Source organism: Colius striatus, chromosome 4 (assembly GCF_028858725.1).
Source record: "Colius striatus isolate bColStr4 chromosome 4, bColStr4.1.hap1, whole genome shotgun sequence".
NCBI lineage: Eukaryota > Metazoa > Chordata > Aves > Coliiformes > Coliidae > Colius > Colius striatus.
Genome location: NC_084762.1, coordinates 58086721 through 58112450, shown reverse-complemented (window position 1 = coordinate 58112450; position 25730 = coordinate 58086721). Strand labels below are relative to the sequence as shown.

General features: G+C 38.3%; 1 protein-coding gene across 2 annotated transcripts; it reads right to left on the bottom strand.

The window, feature by feature from the left end:
- Window positions 1-270: 270 nt before the first annotated feature.
- On the bottom strand, window positions 271-21390 carry UBXN2B (UBX domain protein 2B). Of its 2 annotated transcripts, XM_061995665.1 has the most exons (11): window positions 21251-21390; window positions 18543-18643; window positions 16478-16549; window positions 15895-16054; window positions 15302-15379; window positions 13833-13942; window positions 13253-13390; window positions 9694-9855; window positions 7388-7546; window positions 5182-5268; window positions 271-2203 (listed from the first exon to the last, which is right to left on the bottom strand). In XM_061995665.1, exons 1-10 carry the CDS (start codon window positions 21371-21373, stop codon window positions 5208-5210), a joined length of 1164 nt encoding a protein of 387 aa, XP_061851649.1. In that variant the 5' UTR covers window positions 21374-21390; the 3' UTR covers window positions 271-2203; window positions 5182-5207. The 2 variants fall into 2 exon arrangements, with proteins under 2 accessions (XP_061851649.1, XP_061851650.1); XM_061995666.1 differs by lacking the exons at window positions 271-2203; window positions 5182-5268 and having other exon boundaries at window positions 7476-7602.
- Window positions 21391-25730: the final 4340 nt, after the last annotated feature.

The window sequence follows — 25730 nt, the reverse complement described above, 5'->3', positions numbered from 1 at the left end:
CATATGTGCAATCTAAACTTTATTTCCTAATTTGGGCCATGCAGAAAACCTACAAAACCCAGCCAATGCTGTATTCCAAAGTTTGAGCTCTGCAACAACAAGAATATAAAAAGCACTAGCTAAGTAAATCTCATGTATTATTTAAAGTCACTTGGGAGGATGTAAAAGAATTGTCAGACCTAAATGTGTAAACATCAAAACACTGGAGAACACTCTGCAGCCTGGAATACACAATGACTAACCAAACTTTATTTGCTAAAAAAACCCAGCAAAAAGTAGTACTAATAAAATAAATTCTTGCCATAGTGAAGTGTGGAGTAAGGAGAGTAAGGAGAGCTGTCCTCACGAGAACTCTACAAGGCTGGAGTCCTTGGGCTGAAATTATCTGCCAGCACTGTAAACTTACCAGAAGGGATGCAGGAAAGACAGCAAAATTTTGATTGCATAATTTGTTTTGTCTGGGCCACATGTATTCAAACCAACTAAATACAAGCAGGGCATTGCAATATTTATAAATGACATGGTGACATAAGATGACATAAGACAATCCAAACTTGCTTAATGTACTCAGGTTAAATCTTAGTTTATTGTATCTTGCGGTCTTCTGAAGAAACTGAATGAAGGAAAGCATTCAGGGAAAGAAAAAGACTTCAAATCTACTACAGTTGCCTGTAAGAACTGACATGCTGCAGGCCCTATTGTACTGAACAGGAACAACCAGCAGAGACAACTGGTAGATAGTCAAATTGCCAAGGTTTGTCAGACTGATACATGATTTGTCTCTCACCTCTGTTTACTTAGCTCCATGCATTTAAGTAATTGTTTTACTGAAGTGGAGGATTATGGAGACCCAGTCAGAAACTTGGAAGTCAAATTGCACTATGTACCAAAAAATCCCAAACACTTTCAAATTAAACCCTTTTGTCCATGAGTAAAAATGACTCTGCTAAAATCATCGTCTTAAATCATCACATCCCTTGACTGTGTGACAGGAGTGAGTAGGGTACACTGAGCAAGACAGAAATGTTCAGGGCATCTCCTTTAGGCACATCCCTAACAACAGGGCTTAGTCTCCCATTAAGGGTTATGTCGGATGCCAGACCTATGTGTTAAGTCCAGCTAAAACCTACAATGTTTCCAAGCCTTTGACTTATTTTTGATTCTACTAAGGTGGACTGTTAGCCTCTATCTTAAAACCAGCTTGTGGCACAGTAAGGCCAGCCAGGGTTAGCTCTCTTCCTGCAAGCTAATTGCAAAAAGTTTATCTTTACCATTTTCACAAAGAACAGGGAGAAAAGCACCTTCAAAACAACTAAAATCGAGTTAGAACAGCCACTTTCCATTTTTATGGATGAAAAGGTATACCTTAAACACACAATTCAGTGGTATATCTGAATTTTTCTAGTGTTGGGATTTCAGGTAGGATTCAGGTTTGTTTTTTTTACTCTGGGCAGATCCTTTAGAGATCTAATTATCTGATCTCTCCAGATGAAGCATTCACTCCTTTCACATAGACCAAATCCTGGCTTCCAATACTTTGAGTGGTGAGCAAAGTTGCCAAGCAGTTCCAACTCAGTGTAAGAACTGTGTCTGTTTCCAGGAAAAACAGTGGTCGGGAAGACTCCTTAGAAAACCAAAAGAATTACTAGACTATAAGAGCAGGAGCAAATAATTTAGTGAAAACCATTTTAGCACAACCATCTGCTTGTGTGCACTTATGCTCCCTCTTTTGCTTTCAATTTCTTTGAGACTACAGGACTTAGAGACTGCTATGGAAAAGTAGCACTGCATTAATAAAAATACACCGGAATATAATTTTGTAGTTGAAAGAGTCAAAAGTGTACTCATGGCATTCAAAACAAGAAAACCAGTACAAGAAAAACAATAGATAAAAAAGTGTAAACATCAAAACATTGGAGAACTCTCTGCAGCCTGGAGAACACCATGACTAATCAAACTTTATTTGCTAATAAACCAAGCAAGAAGTATTACTAATAAAATAAATTCTTGCCATAGTGAAGTGTGGACCTGAGTAAGGAGAGACGTCCTCACGGGAACTCTACAAGGCTGGAGTCCTTGGGCTGAAATGCACGTATATCGAAGCACCCCTTCATGAACAAAAAGTGGAAGCACTATTCTGCATTCAGAGCCGAAGTCTTCTCCTCTGAAAATGTCTCGATTTCTTTTAACAAGGATCAGCTTGCTGAGAGAAGAAAGATTCAAATGCAGTAGAAATAAATACCTTATCTAAGTTTTTCTCTACTGTAAACTTTGAAAAAAATGAGCACTTATGTTTTCATTTCCAGAGATTTTCATTTGTAATATCTAGTTTCAAATGGATTTAAAAAAGAATATGGGCATTCAGGAACATCTGATTAAAGATGATTTAATTTCACTCAATTAGGAACAGTTGCAAAATAAACAGAAATTAATTCTGTTCACTCAAATGGAACATCTGGGTTTTCCACAATGATGATGCTGAAGTTTTGAGGTTTCGGTTGGTCAAAAACACTGTAGACAGTTATTACCATGAAAAAGTGAATTAAAATTCACTTTAATTAAATTTAATTAAAGAGGAGACTGAGGGGAGATCTTATTAACATTTACAAATATCTAAAGGGTGGGTGTCAGGAGGTTGGGACATTGTTTTTTTCTATTGTAGCTAGCAGGACAAAGGGTAATGGGATGACGCTGCAACATAAAGAGTTCTACTTAAATATAAGAAAAAAGTATTTCACTGTGAGGGTGAGGGAGCAGTGGCACAGGCTGCTCAGAGGGGTTGTGGAGTCTCCTTCCTTGGAGGTCTTTAAGACCTGCCTGGACATGTTCCTATGCAACCTGATCTAGGTGAACCTGCTTTTTCAGGGGGGTTAGACTAGATGATCCCTAGAGGTCCCTTCCAACCCCTACCATTCTGTGATTCTATGAAAATTTAATTGGGAAATCAGAAAATGTATTTGGTAATTTTTAGGATAGAGCTAGTAAACACCATTAATTTTACTTTTTTTTTCTAGAACAGACAATCAAAATGTTTATATCAGCACTCAGTAAGACACTAACAATTCCATGAAATAAATACCATCTTCACAGTCCTGCATAAGTAATTCCTTCTATTCAAACTGCAACTAAAACCATCATACAGGAAAAATTACTCCTAGGTATTTCCATTTGGGATTAGTTGCTTGTTAGTATCTAAATAGTCTGAGATCTGACCAAATTAATTTGACTGAAGTAGATTTATAAATATAAAACACCAGCTCTGCCAGAATAATTCCCTAAAGGAACATTTTTTTTTAATTCCACAGTTAAGAATGTCTCACTCAGTTTACCTTCATGCAGTTTGGAATAACTTAGCTCTCCTCTCATACCCCAGAAAAAAAGTCCAAATACAGATCTTATAGATGACATATTGAAATCCAGTGCAGAAAGCTCCCAGTAAAGAGAAAAGAACTAGACACCCTTTGCACTTCTCAGTTTTAGACAGAAAACCCTCAAACTTTTTAAACTTAAGTTTCTTTAACATTCAGATGTTCTACCAGAGAGTCCTTCAATTACGGATAGAACAAGATCATAACTAAAGGAGGAGAATTGCAAGTAAGATGTGTAAGAAGGTGACTTCTGGTCTACAATCTGAGCTCTGCTAATCACCTCTTTGAAGTTCAGTAGATTCTTTTTTTGTAATGTGTGCAATGAAAATACAGAAGATGTACAGTGAGGTATGTAATGTTTCCAGACTTTAAATACAAAACATACAGCAGAATATATTAACTGTAAGTATGACTAGACAATAGCAAACTAAATTGCATTTAAAAAACTAAGCCATCTTATTTAACCTTGTCTCGGTATCAAAATCCAAATGAACTTGCTTTATTTGAAACAAATCTTATGGAATGCCCGGTTAACCTTGAGAATTAAACAAAACTCTAGAAGCCAGAGAAGCTGATTTTCAAGGTTGGTTCATTCCAGCAGCTGAAAAATGTGGTTTAATTTCACTTTGAAAATACCTGAACTGTTTCCAGCCTTCTATAGGTGTCTAATTTTTATTATGCTTTTCCTCTACCAAACAGTCCTTCAATACTTTTGCCCTTCTCTGTGAAGTAACTGCACACTTTAAAGTCACCTTTATCTCTCTGTTTCCTTCCTGATAAACTACTTGTTTTTAGCTCTTTTAAAATAGTAAATTCAGCATCCCTGTTGATTTTTTTGGTCCTATCTCTATGGTTCTTAAGAAGCTGGGCCAGCACCATAGACTGTATCAAATGCACCAATAATAAACATATGGATTAAAACCATCTCCCAGTCAAAGCAAAGCAGTTGCTACTGTTTATTAAGTGTTCATCATGGTTGCTGCCTACTCTTGTTTATCATTGCACAAATCTTTGTTTTTTTCAAAGTTTGTTTTTGAATAATTGATAAGAAGATAAATAGCATCAGTCCTACTTTTACTCCAGGAACCCTTTCCAGCTATGTCCGTCCCACAGAAATCCCACAAGCTTACTGCTTTGCATGTGCCATGAATTTAATATCTCTCATGCCAGACTCTTGCTGCTCACTGTCTCATCTGCCCATAGAGCAGCATATGCCTACACTGAGCTCTGTCAGGCTTAATCAACATTAGCCAGGGGAAGGTGCATCCCTGTGTATTCTCCCTGCACAGAATAATACAATGTAATGATCATGGGAGCTTGAGCTTAGTGCAAGCAACTGAGCAGAGAGTTAGCAATAGCACCTCTGAGAACCTACATGCTCTCCCTTGGTTCATTTAATATTGGACATATTTGAATCCAAGAGCGAGAGTAGCACGAGATAGCTGTTAATATTTGCTAATTATGCAAGTGTGTCCAGGAGTCTGATTAAAGGAGAATGTTCATAATCACTCCAGTGTGCTGCTGAGAAAAAAGAAACAACTCCAAAACTAACAAGCCTGAATGTGTTTATCCAGAATAATGGATTAAAAAGATGGGAGCAGTATTAAAAAAAAAACAAGCACACAAGTATTCAGATATAGAGATATTTTCAGTTTTGGATTATTTGGCTCTTTTTTGATAAAGGATTTCTGGGAGAGACAAGCAGAGGTGAAGCCTGAGTCTTTCATGAGCTGTCTACAAGAACAAGCAACAGGACTATTACCTGTATTTCATGGAAGCTAAGAGGCATTGCCAAGAAGCTCAGCAGTCTTACCGTGAGGGAAAGGTTGTCATCCTCAACTAAGTTTTTCTTCTGTATCCAGTTTTAACTGCGTATCCATACAGGTCTGTACTCAGAGAACTGTTTTGTGCCAAAAATGCCAAGATGTTAGTTACATGAGTGAGAATTTAATGTTAATAAAAGGTATTGCATAAAATGAGACAGAAGATTCTATAGGTTTTAAAACACTGAGAAGCGGTGAAATAAACATGAGCATTGATACATTTTCTTAGTGCTTGACAAAATGTAAACTAGTGGGACCCCCAGTTACTCCCAGTTGTTATGAAACACTAAAATTTACCAGTTATTTGAAACAAAGAGATTGAGATAACATGCAGTTGAGGGGTTTTTGGTGTAAGAGAGAAAAAAAACCCCAACTTAGTTAACCCCTGTCCTTCATACATCAATGTTTAAATAATAATTGTCTCGAGAAGTAACAAGCAAAGTAACTTCACCAATATTTTGAATTGAACTGTGCCCAAACCACAGGACTGCCCAAGATCAGTACCACAACACTGACTTTGGTGTTACATTTATACAGAGAAGTGTCAGCATATCAAATATATGCATGGCAAGTATCCATTTCTTTCCATTTAAGCTTAAATACTTGGTATGCAACCTACGACTTCGTCACAGCATAAGTTGGGAAGAAAATGAGAAGTGTTGCCTATAGTATTTTTAGCTTAAAACTTTAATTACTTAGCACATGAAATGAGTTATGGTTAAAATCATGCAGCTATTCAGATTACAAAACAAAATACTTCAAATACAATTGCACATTTTAAATTTACTCAAATATCTACTTTGAGGTAAAAATGTAAGATTAACCAAATATATTGAACAATTTTAAGATTAGTATAAATAAATATCGATATTTTCAGAACAAAATAATCAGTGAAAACAGTTTTTTTAACACATACATTGGTACAAGAGATACAGCTCATTTACCCTCTTCCAGAGTGTGATTCCCTCATCTGATATAAAGCCACAAATACTATAAAACTGCATACTATTGAAAAACAGCAGCCAGTTTGCCCACAACATAAGATCCCTTCCTGGATACTGCAGTGTAGGGCCAAGTTAGTTGAAAAAATATATAATTTCAAAGATTAAGGGGTTCAACTACTCAGTTTCCAAACAAATATAATGAAAGCTGCACAATCGAACCCCCATAGAATATTACAAAATGCCTTTGGCCAAATTTCCAAATATAAAGACCTGAACTTCAGGTCAAAAATACATGAGCAATTAACATGTCTACTTTTGTGCATGCAAGTGACAGCATAAACAAGTTCTGTGTTAGTGTACCTCAGTGTTTTTTTGTCTGGGGTTACCTAAATAACTGTTCATGTGAAGAATCATGTAGCTGCACAGGGTTCAACTGCATATTCAGGTTCAAACTGACCACAGGCCTACTCTCATGAAATACAAATCACAGCAGTTCTCCAGATGACAGTGGTCTCCTGCATTCTCTAAGTTCAAGACAACAAAAAAATTTAAAAAATCATACTTAATTTCACCACGAGTGGAACAACTAGAATACAAATGAGAACAACCTATTACAGTCTGCAATAGATGAGGTGTACAACTGCCAAACTGATTCACCCATATGAGCAAAGAAACAGAAAATTCCATAAAAACTAGAATATAAATATTATATTGCACCATGAAACACTACAAACAGAATATACAAAAAAATTATATTATGGCATTAATTATCTGTCAACCTATTAAACAGAACACCTTTATATTAATACAGCTTGGAAGGAAAACATAACCTACTGGCTAAGTTTTCAGATGGCTGTTTGTCAATGCAGCATAAAACATTTCCATAGTGCAAATCTTACCAACTGTGTGAAAGATACCGTCCCCTTCAAAAAAGGCTTCTCCCCACACATCCCTCAAGATAATTATGAATCATAAAGTCATATCTCATTTCACACTTAGTACAAGGTGTGGTTTGAAACATACTAAGAGAAGGAAGCTTAATTTTGACACTGAAAAAAAGTTGAACAATCTTGAGAACTTAAAAAAGTTAGATATGCTATAGCTGGAAGACATGAAATCCAAAATTCTTACTCATGGAAGTGGAAGAATAGAAAATAAAAAGACATTGATCTTTCCTTTTTTTCCATCCATTGGAAACATTGTACGACAATACTGCACGCTCCCTATATTGTATCAACAACTGTAAGATTACTTTAATTGCTGAAGAATCACAGTGTTAAGTATATCTGCTTCTTGCAGTGTCAGGCTTTCATCTGTTAGCTCTTTATTTGGAAAGGTAGTCACAAGAACAAAATCGGTTGTCGCAAATGCTGGACGGGACTGGATAATGAAATCTCGAATATCCTTAATCCTGTGGGAAGGATATGGACATGAGAACTGTGTATTATTCCATTTTGACATAAATCTCTCATCATTAAGATGATCAGAGAACACAAAATCTTCTAACAAACTAAACCATTTAATATGTCCTTTTGATTTTATGTTTCTATTTGATCCAGATGACTAATGGTTGTAGTCTAGAATTTTTTGCTTCTCGTGTGAAAAAGAAAGAAAATGAATGTTACTTGTTTTCTCAAATAACAGAAACAAACTTGGTAACATAGAACTATATTGCAAACTGACAACACAGAAAGTCAAGTAATTTCAAGAACAGCTACCAAAAAATTCACTGTTAATTAGTATATTCCAAAAAGGCTAAATTATTAACAGAAGGAGGAACCTTAAAAATACATGGTGACAGTGATAAGAATGCAGAAGGGAATCATTATTGCACCTTGATAGGAGGAGGCTTCCCTTGCTTTCATTTGGCAATGAACTTCTGAACAATCAATCACAAAAACAGCACAAGAATAATAATTTAGTTTTATATGACATGAATGAAAGGAAATAAGATCTTAGAGAGAAAAATCTAAAAATGGAGGTTTCTCTCCAGGACAGTAAGTTGGGAATAAATCTTCAAAGAATCTATTGTAACTGATAAATAGGCAGATTTACTGTAGCCAAATAAGCTTGGACTTAAACTTTCTATTGGTTTTCAAAGCTTATGACACAAGCAGTGCACTTTAGCAGCTGACTATGATCATATATATGGCAAGGATAACTAAAAAGATTCACATCCAAGAGAAAGTTAATAATGATTAGAAGAAGGTTCTGTCAATACACCCTTGCTTACAGATGTTACTGGGAAGTTTATCATTTCTACCCTTTCATGCAGACAGAGGAACGCACATCATGACTACACAGACTCCTGATAAGCCCTACTGTTTCTCTTAGTCACTCTTCCAGTAGGTGCTGTGAAGAAAGGATCTGGGCCTGTACTACCAGTGTACATTATCAGATCTACTAAAATATGAAAAATTATTCCTCTATCTTCCTCCCTACTGGCATCTCAGCTAAAATTGCTTCACTGTGGGCTCTGTATGTTGTCAGGTGAAGAGAGCTGCACATTTGTTCTGCCCTTATTCTGAGCCAGAAGGAAAAAAAAAAATAGGAAGCAAGTGAACACTCCATTTAATAATATTAAGATGGAATTGGGTTCATGCTAAGAGCACCTCCAAGGCAGGATTGAGGCCATTTCAGCTGTGTTCCAACCCAATGTTGCTGATTTCAGATCAAGGCTGGTTTGAACTCTGCTTTCTTTGAAGCATGGGTGGGATTACTGCCCAAATCTCTGTCCTCTGCCCAAAGTTCTCTCAGCCACGCAGCACAAAACAGAGAAACCTTGCACTAACACAACCTCTCAGGCAAATAAATGGGGTTGGCCAACACCATTTGTGGCAATGTCCCAATGTCAATAAAACTGATGGCAAGCTCTAATCAGCAAACTACTAACAGATCTAAAAACCCCACCAAGTTCACACGTTGGCAATTCCTAGGAGATGACCATTCAAAATAAAACAAAGGTTGGTTTTCAGTATTATCTGTAGCCCATATGCCATATGTTATGTCCATAGAACCTTCTGAGTATGGGCTGCAGCCTACACTTGTAACCCATGTCATGTTTAGTCACAGTCTCAAGTATAACAAGGTACAAGCTGGAGTACTTGATAATGTGCTGCAGGATTTTTCTGCTTGTAGTGTTGACTATATGACAACTGAGACTATACTCCACACCTTCCAGTGTGAAGGCACTTAATTGCCATTCAAGTCAGCCACATGCTCCTCCTGAGAAAAGCCTAGTGTTGGGATGACCACACAGCAAGGTTGTCCAGATTTCAATCACCCTGAGAACAGTTATGGCTGGTACCACATCCTTAAAAAACACAGAATGTAATTGGTCATTAAAAGGTTGTGACTTTGGAATTATCAAGTTTCTTATGTTTCCAAGTACACAACTTTGCTTTGACAGTGCACCTAGGTTATGAAAATGACAGAGCACTATATGATTTCAGTGGAACTGTACTTTCTCCTTTTGATGTCATACAGATATTCATTTAATGACAAAACACAAATGTATCAAAACAGTTAGTTACCTACATCGATGCAGAATCAATTTACCTGTGTGTTTGATTGAATCTTTGTATCAATCGGCTTCCATCTGCTAACCTAATTTGAATTTTAGTTGCTGGCATGGAATCATCAATCAGAATAGGTGCATTAAGAATTGATTTCTCCTCCTCTTCTGGTGAAGAAGGTGTGCTGACTATTTCAGGTGTAAGGCTAAAGGATTGGAAAAAAAAACAACAAAATCAAACCAGATGTTACTAATGGAGTCAAACCAGAACTAAGTAATATTTCAATTGTCTTTTTCATTGAATGACTATCATGTATAGTCAATATAGGAGCAATGGAAAGCCTCTCAGTTATCTGAACTAAGTATAAACACAACTTTTCTGAGATACAAATAATGCTTCTGTAGTTTGCAATATTTCATGTTTCTTTTTCTTATAACTGAGTATATAATTATATTTGCATGATTTTAAATAGGCAATCAAGTACAAAACAAACTATCTCTGTTTATACTTCAGAGCATGAAATGTCAGTCCTTAATACTAAGCTTAATACATTGTGTGTCTTGGACTATTAACCATGCACCATTATAGTGCACTAAACTATACTGCTTCAGTATAGTTTACTACTACAGTTCACTACTTTATGATTCTGGGCATTCCCCAACCTTCTAGACCACAAACAACATTAACAGGAAATTGATATCGCCACATACTAAGCATGGAATTTTTTATGTTTAGTAGAAAAAGCATATAAATCTGCTTGGAGATAACCATTTTCATTGCTCACATATGTGAGTCTTCATAAGCTACCAAACCAAACAAAAATGCCACACAACAGCTGTGCACATTTTCTTGTTTACAGAAGCTCCTCTCTTCTCCATCTATTTTAATACTTTAACAGGTGCTCAGGTGAAGTTATTGGGTACAGTTGTTCCCTGTGTCACCCCTACCAGAGCTTACCACATTCTAAATTTCATAGAGAACATTTGCTCATTTTTAAAATGATAACATACAGCTTAAACAGTTAAGAAACTTTTATTGAATTAAATTACTTGCAGAAGCACACCAGTAATACCTTTTTTGGGCAACTGTAGTGGTTTTGTGTGGGGGTGGGGCTACAGAGGTGGCTTCTTTAAACTGAGAGATGCCAGAAGCCTCCTCCCCAGCCTCCCCTGTAGCTGACAGGGCTAACGCCAGTCAATTTTAAGATGGAATCTGCAGCTGATCCAGGCCTGGCCAATTTGTGATTGAGGTAACACCTCTGTGAATATTTAAAGAAGAGGAAGAAGTTGATGTGCAGAGGCAAAACTGCAGCAGCAACAGGGAGTGAGAATGTGAAAACATGTCCCCAGACACCAAGGTCAATGGAGAAGGAGGGGGAGGAGGGTGCTTAGGCCCTGGAAGAAAGACTCCCCTCTGAACTGTGGTGAAGACCACGGTGAGGCAGCTGTGCCCCTGCAGTCCATGGAGGTCCACAGGGGAGCAGAGATCCACTCACAGCCTGTGGAGGAGCCCACACTGCAGCGGGTGGATGCCTGATGGAGGCCATGACTGTGGGAAGCTCACCCTGGTGTGAGTTCCTGGCAGGACCTGGTAGTCCATGGAGAGAGGAGCCCATGGTAGAGCAGGTTTGCTGTCAGGACTTGTGATCCTGTGAGGGACTCACATTGGAGCAGTCTGTTCCTGAAGGACTGTTCTACCCGTGATGACCTACGTTGGGGCAGGGTGTGAAGAGCTGCCCCTGTGGGAAGGACCCATGTTGGAGCAGTTTGTGAAGAACTGTAGCACACGGGAAGGGCCCATGCTGGAGAAGTTCATGGAGGACTATCTCCTGTGAAAGGGACCTCACACTGTAGCAGTGGGAAGTGTGAGGAGGCCTCCCCCGAGAGGAAGAGGCAGGAAAGTCCATTTGTGATGAACTGACATAACCCCCATCTCCCATTCTCTCTGAGCTGCTGATGGGGAAGGAAGGAGAATCCCAGGAAGGAGGGGTGAGGGGAGGTGTTTTAAGATTCAGTTTCCCTGCTCTGATTTGATTGTTCATTAATAAATCAAACCACTTTTTCCCCCAAGTTGAGTCTGTTTTGCCCATGATGCTAGTTGCTGAGTAATCTCCCTGTCCTTATCTCAACTCATGAACCTCTCATTATATCTCTCTCTATCCCCTGTCCAGTTTAGGAGGGGGAGTGATAAGAACAACTTGATAGACATCTGGCACCCAGCCAGGGCTAAACTACCACAGAGAGCAAACATATTTCATTAATAAATGCAATCATAAACAGAAACTAGAATTATTTACAATTTAACAGCTAACATCAAGTCAGACGAAAAAGATGCTGTAAAGCCCATTATGTGAAAAAGCTGATGATTGGCAGTTGTTGAGGTCACATTACTCTCTTTTACTGACCAACTTATCCTGAAGAGGGATTATGCACTTTTGAACAAACTGGTCTGAAATGTTCAGTCCTAAAAATAAATTTTGGTACATTATGTACCAGTTTAACTGAATTATACATGTCAGAACTCTGATAGCATCAGCCTACCCATGCTCCGGGACAACAAATGAAACAGAACCAGGTGTGAGGTTTTCTAAATCATTACATTTCTTTCTTTTATTACATATATGAACTTTATACTGTAGTTGGATATAATACCAGAATTGGAGGAAGTAGGGGCTGTAGTCAGAAGTTAAAAGTTGAGTCTCTCCTCTCCTACAATCCAGGCTTTGCAGTATTATTTCAAAGGGAACACGTACAATTTCTCTGTTGTTTGCTTTTTAAAACCATCAGTTCCTACTATACATTTCTGCAGCATCATTTAAAGTTTTAATCAAATCCTAGTAAAAGCTGAGAGATTTTGATACAACTTACTGCTCATTTTAGATCAAACTAAAAAAAAAAATTGTCACAATTCTTTTTTTTAAAGCTGCCAGACTTGTCTTTGGTAACTTACAAGTGGCTGTTTACAAGGTAATATATGTTTCAGCACAGTATTTCTGCTGCTTCATTCCAGAAAAAGTTGCTCCCATATACCTGCATTAAGTCAGGTGTCATTCATATTACTTCAACAGCATCTCCTATTCCCTTTGCAATGAACTCAGCAGTTAAAGATACATATCACAGCTACGCCAGAGGCAAGTGCATCCTTATTGGCCAGTATCACATCATAACTAAGTTCCATCTATTCCTTACTAAGCGAGAAACAATTTATTTTGTCTCCTTCCTCTATCCAAAGATTTTCTCATGAAGTTTGTATAGCACTCATCACCTTTCAGCTTCCTTTGCTTACTCTTTTAAACACAGCTAAAGTTAATAAAAAAACCTATAGGCAAAAGTATTTGCAAGGCAGAGAAATCTCAGTCACAACAGACCACAAAACATCTGGAAAATCCATGAAATGTTTTAAGAAAGGCCTAAGATTTTACTTTTTTGCAGATTATGTATAAAGTCTCACGATTATTAATGACTGAAATCAGGGCTGAGACTTGGCACAGAATAATTTTATATGACTTTTGTGATCTGATCAGCTTCTCCAACAGTCTCCTAATTGATGAAATCCAGCTTTTGAAAGAGCATACAGAGAACAGAAAGCCTAGTGTTTCTTACCTTCCGAGTTTTTGCCCTTCGCCACTGAAAGCTTTGAAGCGCAGTCTAGGCTTCACATACTCCTGTTCTTGGTGGTCTTCCATATCCAAATTAACCTGGCCACCATGGACAAGTCGTTGCAGTTCCACAGGAATTTCCCTTAATTACAAAAATAAGAGTTTCCCAGTTATGTTTTGAACAGTAATACAAAATTACACAAAAGCCTTACACAGTACAAATGAGTTGTTATGATTAGTATGTTTACTTTAAAAGTTGCACATTTCCGATTGTTTTATGAATTGATTTCGTCCTAAAGAAAAAAAAAAATCAGTGAGCTGATAGTTGAAACCTAGAGTGCACTAACAAAACACGTGAAACTAAAAGCCATCTGTAACAAGTAATACTCAGAGTTAAACCACTGGAAGAAACCAATGTGTTCCAAATTTTTAAATGCCGCATGCATGTGATGGCAAATACATAATATATTTTATGGGTGCAGGCAGAGAAAAAACCTGGAGCTTTTAATAAACATGTGGAGAAAGCATTTTTCTTTGCTTCACTTGGAAGACGTATGACAGTAAAAGCTGCTATTTTAACTTACCCTCTTTTAATAGATTCAAGAAATTGAGCATTTATTGGGTCTGAATAGGATCTCAACTCGCCATCATCTAAACTAAAGCCATTCCTCCATAGCTTCAGCAAAATTTGAACCTATGAAGCAAATCCAGCAAAATAAGAGAACGTAAAGATAGACAAATAAGGTACTTCGATTTCATACAGATTAGTTACACAATTTTTCATCTAAACTGACTTTGTAGCAAACCACAAAAGAATGCAGATGACAAAAGAACACAGCGCTGCACTGTAACTATCACTGTTAGAATCCTTTAAAGAAGCAAATAATAATTACAGAATACTATCTATTTCAAGACCACTTCCAAATTTGGGAAAGAAGAACCTCTTAAATCTGCCATCCATGACATAACAGATGATACAGTGACAGAGTAGTGATTCTCAGAGTGCTCCAATTACATTTGAGACCAGTAAACACTTCTTGTTGATAAATTAAGAAATAAAATAATAAAATTACAAATTACTCCTGATACTTCAGTTACACCAAAAACTACTCTTTCCTCCAATTACTACATGCTGAGCTCCAATCAAGTTAAATTAGCTGAATTAGTTAATATTCAGTTCAAATGCTGAGAATTCTTCGCTCCCTTCTTATTTTGCTGTATGCCTGCATGTTCAGCCAGTGCCTTTCACCTTCAGAGCTTGCACCTCTCTTTACTGCAACTGCTTTTGTGGTCAGTACAACCAGGCTTCCTAAGCCAGTAACACTGACCTTCCCTTAGAAAACCATCCTTGCCCTCACGGCGAGGGTGACCCCACTGCAACAGGCTTCTGGCTCAGCACAGCTGGCTGGTACTTACAGGACAGAAGGATTACTTAAGAGGGTAGAAGTTAGCGGCTTCTATTTTGACATGATAGGATTTCCCAGTCTGAACCACATCCTTTGACCTTACTCATTTCTTAGTTGTGTTTCCAGATAAGCTTAACATTTGCTCTAGCCAGTGTAGAAAACTTTGTTTTTCCCCTATCCTCTCTCTCACTTCCTACTTTTCAAGTGAGAGCACAGAAAGGCCAGACAATTTTCAAAGGCCTCCAATCTGCTGCTTCTCCATTCCTAGAATACATCCATGCCCTCCAGTTTGAGACTGGCTACTTTGCAAGTCACAACAAGAAACAATTCCTAAACTAAGATGATTAAAATGTTAGCATAGCTAAAAGTGCAGAACAACAGCTGGAGAAAAGTAACCGAAAGGAATGTCTGCAAAGAATTTCAAAGCAATTTAGATCAGAAAAATTCCATAATGGAGGCCTTAGAGGTATCCAGTGAGTATCTGTTCTCTGCAAACACTTAAACTTTTCTGTTTAACACATATATAATATTTAAATATTAGTTTTCCTCGCAGATCTAGTTACAGTAATACTAGCATTTCAAGCTGTAAACATGATTAGGCAGATATCTGCTGGAGATTGTTTCCTGCTATTCAGAATTGTACTTACATCCTGATTTTCTCCATAGATGTACTCTGAGCGCTTCTGTGATGAGTCACCCAATCTATAGCCACCACCAGAAAATGACTGGGGAAAAAAACCCACAAATACACAGAAGAAATATATATCTGAAAGTTTATTAAAATTCTTATCCTAGGTGCAAATAGAAGCACCAGCATTTTAATCTGTGATTAAAATACAGTGTTCTAGCTTGTACACTTTCTAAGTAGAAAATGATACGTAGTAACCATGACAGGGCTGAGCAGGTTTTATGTGATACAGTTCAATTTCTAATCTGTACACTTTTTTAAACATTAGTAATTCAACAAATAAGAGATGATGAGTGGGATGAAACTGCAGTTTATTAAAAAAAAAAATCAATTAAAAATGAAGCAAATCATTCCAGGTTGATTTCTGATGACTTCTCCTGAAATCGTGTGGCTCTTATCCCCTTAATTTTCTAGAGCAAGCTATTTGAGCACAGGAAATACAGCATCATGTTGATTGAATCTTGTAATTCTGTGATTGTGTGCTCTCATGTGGTTAGAGGAGTTTCAGAGAGACTAATATCGATAGAGATCAAAACACCTTTCAACTTTTACCTTCGCTTTACTGAAGTCACCAGATACTCTTGAGGCTTCATCTAATGGGACAGCCCCATGTTCTTTTGCTTCCTTGAAGAGTTCAGCAACAATTTTACTCGGACTATTAGAAGCTCCAGAAATCTGTAATCCTCTATATTCCAAGTCACCTGAATAAAATCTTTAAAATAGTAATGTTAATAAGCAACAATGCTGTAAATGACAAATGTAATTTCCCTCTTCCAACCAAAGGCAAAATAATTAATGAACAAAGAGCCCAATTTGGCATAAAACAATTCAGGATACTTGAGAAAAGGCAAAAAAACTTTTGAGTCCAAGCGGAAGTTACAACCTTTATATCCGTACGATCTTGTGTTAAGGTATTTACAGGTCCTAAATCACTACAGCCAGAATCTGCTAAATATAGTTTTAGTACAGCAGTGTAAAGCTAACACTCTAATAATTAGACACATAACATCTCTGTAGTTACAAGCTGTTTGCAGGATAGATTTAGCTCACACACATTTTGAAAAATATGAGGGATAAAAGAGCAAATGTCACAAAAATCCCCAAATACTTCACAATTGTTTTGTTTTAAAAATACCTTTGGTTTTCTTTGTCATCGCTCATGCTTCTCTCTGGTTTTCTCAACCTTCTAAGAGAATCAATTTTAAGACTGCCAAGAGAATAAAAGAAAATGTCTGAAAGTGACTGATGCACACACTTCACTGAGTACTTTATCTCTAACTTTGAAAACTACTTTTTCAAAAACTCCTTTTTTAAAAAGGAGAAGCCTAAAAACTAAAACCTAGTAGTTCTTACTTCTGTTTTATACAATTTAAAAAATATGTTGAATGGTAACACCACAAAAACTTTCAAAAGATGATTAAAACAGAGAATTGGATTCTGGTTTATGATAGGGACAGACTGATAAGCTACCACTAGGACAAGATAAGGTTGTTAGTTTGCAAGATGTCAGTAAAAGCCATACAGAAATATGTTCTTATCCTGTAGTACTTGATGATAAAATTCATTAATGCAAGATATATATGAGGTTGTTGACTACCATAAGATAAGAATATACCTAAAACCTGCCACACGAGTAACAGCAGATCACTACTTCAGATTTATTTACTCAATTTGTCAGATTACTATACCCTTGAAATCAAACTATAGCAGAGCAGGCCATCACTTTAAGCATTAGTATTGATAAAACAATGTAATTCTCTATCCCAGTGAAGATTTTCCTCCTTATTAGTTTCTCCGCAAAAGTATTGTTAGGTCACGGGCACTAGAAATGCTTTCATCTTCCTTTGTCACACTGTAGGTTTCGTGAGGCTTTTATGCCAATAGCCTTAAGTTCCATAAAGGATCTTACACAACATGACAGCATATAAAATATAACAATTGTTCCAGCAGGGCCCAGAGAAGATCTTCTGCATCTGCATTGTGGAAGACAAGCCGATTAGATGACTTCAAGAGCAGCACTATGTTTCCTTGCAATACACAGCTCATCTATTACAAGAAAAATCTCATTTTGGATACCAGGTAAATAGCAGCCATCTCTGCTTTCTCAGACAGATTCTAGTGTGACTGTTAACAGCTATCACATTGAAGCGTTTGAGGTACTGCACTGCAGCTTTTCCTTCAGATGGAGTGGGAAATTTTAACTTTGTGATACGTGTCTGTAAATGGAGCTGTTTGTTTTACTTGTTTATAAACTCTATTCTGTGTAGCTGATCAGTCAATGTCAGCGGCTTTACCAAAACAACTCACCAAAAAAGCTATTATTCTCCAAATGTCACACACTGTGCTAAAATTCCTCTTCCTGAAGATCTGCATTTCCAGATGCACTTGAAGCATGGCTCTAGTGACTAAGAGCTCTTCTGCTGCTTAACCTCCTTTGAGCAGAGATTCACATTGGCATCAGAGATTAAAAGACAAGCCATATACAAGACTTGTTATGGCATCACTGATAGTAATGATGCAGAGACCTTTCTTTAAAACAATTTAAAGAAAAAATAACTAAAAACTGGCACGATTTCTTTATTAAAAAAAAAAATCAGATTGAATCGTCAAATGCTACGTGAACTGCAAACACTGCAGGCCCATATTATCCAGAGACATGTTTTCCCTTGCACCTGCCAAACCCAGAGAAATTAATGAGACCCTTTGTATTTCCCTCACCACATAGGAAGCTACCAATGAACTAATCATTTTTCAAATTAATATTTGTCTCAGATTTATTGTAGCAACGCAAGCACGATACTGAAAGCAGCTCACTTGTCAGGTTTCATGCAAACTACTGACTTGCTGAATTTTGAAGAAGCAAAGAACTGCAGTATTTTTCTGATACAGCAAATTTCTAAGTTCTATCTGTGTAAACACATAGCAATACTGCATTTCATTTATAGCATCTTAATCTTACCTAAAGTCGGTTTAAAGTGTTTTGTAATATCGTATAGCACAAAAGCCCCTAAATAATTATAACTTTTAAAGTATTCTGGGAAGACACGGACTATGAATTATCACAGGCATTCACAGTTCCAGATTACAAATTGCTGGAGGTCACTTTTTATACAAGACAGAGATCAAGAAGGTATGACAAAGTTTTGTGAGCTCATACAGTACCTATTCAACACATTTCTGAAGTACAAAGCACACCTTACCTCTGTGATACTTTTGTGTTACTGGTCTTTGTAGCTGTTGGTTTGTCAGGACACAATGACTGCCTTTTAGCTTCATCTTCATACAACTCTGCCAAGGCCAACTGTAGAAAACAGAACTCTTTTTAGAAGTCTGTAACTCTTGAAGAACATATGGAAAGGTAAGAAAAAATAATGCAAAATGTGCACAGCACCAGAAAATTAGAAACATCAACATGAGAACCACAGAATCTAAAGGGCTGAAAGGAATCTCAAAAGATCATCTAGTCCAAAACCTCTTCCAGAGCAGGACCACCTAGAGTAGTCACACAGGAACTCGAACAGGTGGGTTTTGAATGTATCCAGAGAAGGAGACTGAACAACCCATCTGGGCAGCCTGTTCCAGTGCTCCATCACCCTCACAATGAAGTTTTTCCTTGTGTTTCTTTGGAACCTCTTATGTTCCAGCTTGTACCTATTGCCCCTTGTCCTATCATTGGACATCACTGACAACAGCCTGGCTCCATCCTCCTGAAACCTACCCTTTACTAATTTGTAAACATTAATGAGATCACCTCTCAGTCTCCTCTTCTCTAAGCTGAAGAGCCCCAGCTGCCTCAGCCTTTCATCATAAGGGAGATGCTCAACTCCATCATCTTAGTGGTCCTGCACTGAACTTTCTCCAGCAGCTCCCAGACTTTCTTGCACTGAGGTACCCAGAAATGGACACAATATTCTAGATGCAGTCACATAAAGGCAGAGTAGAGGGGGAGGAGAACCTCTCTCGACCTACTAACTCCAAACTCAACTTGCTTCCTGCTTTATGAAAAAAAACTCATATGATGCTTAACGCCATTTTGACTTAGAGCTTGTACTCTACTGTCATTCAATTTCTGCTTCTTCACTAGCTACATTCAAAATTGAAAGAGTATATACACACTGCTATATTGAACAGTCTGATAGGACTTGGAAGCAAACAATAAATGTTACCAATATTTTTACACAGAAAGGGAATAAAATACAACTAACATTTGTACTGAAGTACAGACCCAATTCAGCCTTGCTGGCCTGAATTCAAAGATATCACTGGAAATACTTTCAAAAAACCCAACACCACACAACAAGTTTTTCACAGAAGTTCCCCAAATGCTGCCATCTCTCTGGCAAATTCATTTTTACAAAGTTGAATAAGGCATATCAAACACATCGTTTTTAGCAATCTTGCTTTGTCCTGAATAATATTCTCCTTTGTCAAAACATCCTTAATTTTGTCCCCAAACGATTTCATTAACAATGCAAGTGATGTTAACATTTTATCACCCATACCAGAAAAGGTACTATGCTGCAATTTCATTAGCTTTATGTAGAAGGAATGTACATTATTTTTTTTTTAAAGTCATCCAACCTTCAAAACACACTGATGTGAACACAGCATATTAACCTTATATCACTGTGAAGCATTTCTGCAGGGTTAAAATACCAGCAGAGGAATTATACCTCACACATAATTTTCCTTAAGAAGATTAAACTGAGTAACAAGTTCAAGAAACTGAGTTCAAGAAAACCACTGAAGACTTCCATTCTATCTAAGGATACATCAAAATATCTTTTAAATATGTGAAGCTGATGAGCTAAGTCATGGACAACTTGTCCATAAGCCAACACTAAAAGGAACAGGCAAGGACCTACCCTAATCCAAAAGATGCTGATGGAGTATAAAAGAGAATGATCAGGCTTCTGTATGTTCCTTATATCACCCCTCTTACAGTGCTACAACAATTCAAATACTGAGCTAGATGGATGAATGGCCAGTTTCTCTGACTCACAAAGGTATTTCTTTGATGTTTAACATTTTACCAACAACCACCCAACCCAAAATGCCTGTCTGCATCAACTGGCTAACTGAAGACCTTATGAACCAAAAGTATTAACACAGTCTTTATTACTGTTACACCTCATAACAGACTTAATCACAATAAGAACCCGTGAAGATCCTAAACAGTAAACAAGACAGAAAACTGCATCCATCTTTATTAATTATGTACAGTTAAATCAAATAGAAGCAGTTTCAGTTACTAGAAGTGTCATCAACTTTTTCAATTAATTTGTTGTTAAAACCTCCAGAGTTTCAAAGCCACGCAGAAAAAAAAAAAAAGGAATGCTGCATTTGCAATTAAGCATTTCATTACCAACGCTGAGTTACATTTGTGATCCCATTCTCTTGAAACTTTCCCCATGAAAACGCTGGAAAATATTTTTTCCCTTAGTTTCACACCACATTTGCAGCCACTGGCATTTTCATGCAGGAAAAGACATTCCTGTCAAATAATCAGGGAACACAGTGGCGCCAAAATAACTTCAAGTACGGTTAAAATCCAGCTACTGAACTGTCTGGAGAGCCTCTCCAGCTCCCTTCAGAGCTGAGCACCACACGCGCTGACCACCCAGCGTTTCCTAACGCGCCCGGTCCTCTCTCAGACGCGTCCATCCCTTCGCAGCTCTAAAAGAGGGAAGAGGGGGAGACAGAAAAACAGACGAAAGCCTCTTCAGAGGTCCCGTCCTGCCTGGCTGCGTCGGGCCAGCCCCTTTCGGCAGCGGGGGAAGCGCGCACTGCCCACAGCCCTCGGGGCGGCCTGAGGGAAGGCCACGGGCGCTCCCGAGGGGAGCCGGCACTCCGCCCCGCTCGGCCCCACCCCGCGGAGGAGCCAGGACGCCCATCTCCGCCCGCTCACCTGCAAATCCCGGGCGCTGGGCGGGCGGCCGCCGCTGCGGGGCTGCCGATCTCTCCGACCGCCGCCAGCCGCCGGGGACACCTCCCCATCCTGCTGCGCGGGACCGGCCCCACCGTCCGCCATCTTCCAGAGGGCGGTGGCGGCGTCGCCGAGGGGCGGGGCGGAGGCGGGGCCAGCGCCGCCAGGCACTTCCGCCGCTAGCGGGGCTGCCATGGCAACGGGACGGCCCCGGCGTGGCCCCGCCCAGCGGCCGTTCCCATGGAAGCGGCGGGTGCCTGCCGGCACCGCGGGGGCTGGCTGTAGGGGCCTGCTTGCCTGCCTGCCTGCCTGCTTGCTTGCTTGTCTGTCTGTCTGCCTGCCCTCTGCCTCCCCTCACCGTGAGGGAAACTGTGTGTGACCTCAGTCTGTGGAAGCCCAGCAGTGTCTCTCCCAGCGGGCTCACACAGTAGGATGGGTTTGCCCCCCGGGTGCCTCTCAGCACCTGGGGATGGGGGAAAGCTGTGTCTCCGGACAGGCCTAAGGTGGTCTGTGCCCGTGTGACAGACCTCGCTCCGTGGTGCCAGCCCAATGGCCAGAGCGGAAATTTCTCAGTCTACTTTTACATGCACGACTCTCAGCAAAACAACAAAGTACCATTGATGATGGCTAAAACCAAACAATATTTAAGCAAACTGGCTTCCTGGAAAGCAGGTCTCTATCATGTGTAACGGTTACGTGGGGAGACAAACACCATAACCACAAGAGTCTCACCTTCCTCCTTTCCCCGAGCTGTTATTGTTGAGCGTGACTTTCTATGGGATGGAATATCCCTTGGTCAGTTGGGATCAGCTGTCCCAGCTGTGTCCTTTCTCAGCTTCTTGCGCACCCTCAGCCTACTCACTGCAGGAGCAGAGAGGGTAAATGAAAATTTGGATACCGTGCAAACGCTGCTCAGCAATATCCAAAACACTGATGTGTTACCAACACCGGCTTAGTCACAAAAGTAAAACATGGCACCCAATGAGCTGCTATGAAGAACATTAACTCCATCCCAGACAGAGCCCATACAATGAACTATTGCAATGTTAGTGGAATATTTTATACGCTAACATGCAGTGAAATAGAAGTGGAATGCCATAGGTAAGATCTGGAATGACCTTAAATATAACAGATGAAGAGCAGGCAATATACATATTTACATTAAGAAACCATTGCATATATAATATATTTAATGCAGCTCCCACATTTTGAACTTTATATGCTGATCATGTATGCTTGCAAAGAACTCCTACTCTTTGCTTTATTTAGGAAAAAGAAAACCTGGAAAGAAATAAGATCCCACTTCAGTCACCTCCTGTGCTTGAAGCCTTCGTGTGATGACTGTCAAGAATAAAAATGTAGTCACATGTTATTTCATTCAGCCTGTCTTGGATTGATATGTAGTATGCAGCTGTTGTCTAAGTGAAAATGTCCTGTGGTGATACAGACTAAATTAGCAGAGAGATTGTCTAAACTGTAATAGTCATTTTAAAAGCCAAATAACTTTACTGTTAAATAACTTTTTTTATAATTAGATGTCTCATATTTTGACAGCCATATCTTCCTTAAACATTGGCATTATTCCTGTCTTTCTCTCTGATTCCTTCTTCTTTGGTTAAGGATGCCAACAACATTCAAGAGACCTGAATACAGATTAACACATCATTTCTTTCTCACTGAAATTTATAGAGTCAAAGACATCTGGAAATTCAAATCTATCTATCTGAAGCAGTCATTTTAATTTGCATAACATTATTATTGTGACCAATGTTTTCTTGCACAGCTATTGATTTAAAACAGTTAATTACTATCTGGCAGCTCTTGTTCCTTAATTAAAATTGTTCTTGTATTTTTCTTTGTGTCAGAAATACTCTTCAGTTATCCTAGATCTTCCTAGAAACTGAAACTAGCAACATTTTCAGTCTTCTATTTGACAGTAACTCAAGTAACAGACAATAAGTCTTTTATTTTCAGTTGCTGCTGTTCAGAAGTAAATATACAACTAAAATGTAAGTAAAAAATGAAAAAATTATTAAATTAAATATAAAAAGAAAAACTTCTCCTCCCTCCTTTTGGATGTAACTAGATAAAGTCTAAAAGTCCCTTGCAACCCCTGCCACTCTGGGATTCTGTGATTGTGTGATTCTATGATTCTGTGAATAACTGTTTGGATTATGCTTACTCATCAAAAACCTATTTCTGCTCTTCTTGTCTTCAGTACACTGAAAACAGAGTATTCAAAAAGGTCTGTCAACAATATTCCTAGATAAAAAGGGTTCAAAGAAAGACATCTTCTGGCAGAACCAGGACAGTTGTTGATACTTTGATGTGTTTTATATGAGAGTTCCAAAGACTTGAACTTGGCTGCTGTATTTTGCCAAGTTTTTACTATGATGAGACTAAGCCTTACAGAGAAAATACAATTTTTTTACAATTCAGCGTTAGTTCAACTATGACCTACCAAGACAGTGAGAGATCACACCTCTCCTGGGCCTGACTGGGATTATATTCCAAACAGCTCTGGACCAAGGGGGCTAGCAGTGGGAGGGAAAGCTAAATTGTCACAATATGCACTTTGTAATTACTCTGAGAAGGCACAATATAGTTATTGAAACTCTGAGCAAAGTGTCTGATGTAGAGATCTGGCAACTAGGAGAGTTGGAAAAAAGTTTGAGGTTTTTTTTTCTGGAATCTCTGGAGATCAGTAGCTCTTGAGAACATTCCACCTTTTGATACCAATTGCTTTGCAATTTTACTGTGCCTCTCCAGCCTTTAGATTGTGAATGCCTCCTTTATAATTGACTTGTCTTCAGATAACATTTCTATGGTAAATTTCCAGGCTGAAAGTATAGTGGGACTTTATTTTCAAACTAACTAAACAGAACCCAGACTAGAGTTTGAAGAATGATATGTAAGATAAAATCTTTTAAAGGTGCTTCTGAAATCATAGTGAAGTATAATATCTTATTTGGAAAACTTTTCTCTTCCTTACTTAAACATCAAATAAGTGACTGTTTACATAATGTTTCTATCTAAATTAAATTACTTATTTTCTGCCAAAAAAACATAGTCCTGGACCACTTTTTTGAGTAGTGTTCAGCAGGTAATTCCTTGGTTCTATTGCTTCTCCTGGAGGTACAGTCCCATGGAGCTTGTGCTGGAAAGAGGAATGTGTAATGGGGAGGAGGAACTCTGTGTTTTTTGGCTGTGGAGTCAACTGTGTTAGAGGGAAATTTCCCATAGAAAGTAACATAGGAACAAGAAAAGGGTTGAGGTGAACACAATGGTTTGACACTGCCTATGGTCACAATGTACCGGGTGTTTTGCAACTGGTAATATTATATGATAAATCAAAGAAAATTTCTAAGGGACTGGGAGATTTACATTTTGAATCAAACAAAAAAATCCAATCACCACCAACACCAAACAGAAACAAATGGAGAAACAGTCCATTAAAAAGGTATCAAAGGTATTGGTAATATCTCAGGCTTTACATTTCTCAAACACCATGTGTCAAAATATTTTAATAGAATTTTGTTGTTCTTGAGATCTAATGTTCTGCCATTTTTTCATTGCTTTAGCCTAGATTTTCTTTGGCTTAACTCTGTGATTTGCATTGAATTTTGTTACAGATGGTATATTGCAACTGTTGCAAAATATCAACCTTGTCTCTATTATCTCACTGCTGTTTGTTCATCTCCAAATGTTTCAACAAGGACAGTGGGTTTTTGCTGGTTATATTTACCAAGGATATTGAAAAGATTTAATACCGTGTAGTTCAGTTAAATGGTCTACAAGTGACAGGTATTTGGCTTTTCTTTTGCAAGAATTGCACATGTGCAAACCTTTCTAACAAAACAGAAACAGTAGAATAAAATGAAAGATTAAGAGAGAACTGTGAAAAGAGAAAATCTCCAGAACCATGGCTCTGGTTGTAGCATAGAAGAGCAGAACCAAACAGCTGGACAAAATGAAGCTAGACATTTTAACACCTTTAAAAGGAAGATACAAGTCATTTGGATCCCTGACAACCTTAACTTTGGCTTTGACACTATGTGACCAAAGGATTCAAAAGCACACAGGAAGGAACAAGGGATTTAAATATTTCTGGCAAATCTTCCACAAACAATATATGTTAAATGAGAAGCAGAAGTTTTCTTTTACTTTAAGGGCATTTTAACATAAAGTCTTTCTATTTTTTTCTGTACATGCTCTGAAAATTGGGATTTTAGGTTAATCCTCCCAGTGCTAATGTATGTTTACTTCATTTTGGTGTTCTAGTAGTCATTTCCCTGACTCTCTCAAGGCAACTAATGGTTACAGAGGGAAAGTACAGAGAAAGACAAAAGGTTTCAGAGGTCTGACAGTGCAGCAGATGCTGCAAAAAAGGTTTAAGAGATTGCAGTAAGAAAGCATATAGATGAGGAAAAGCAGACAGGGCACGTTTACATGGATTTGAGAG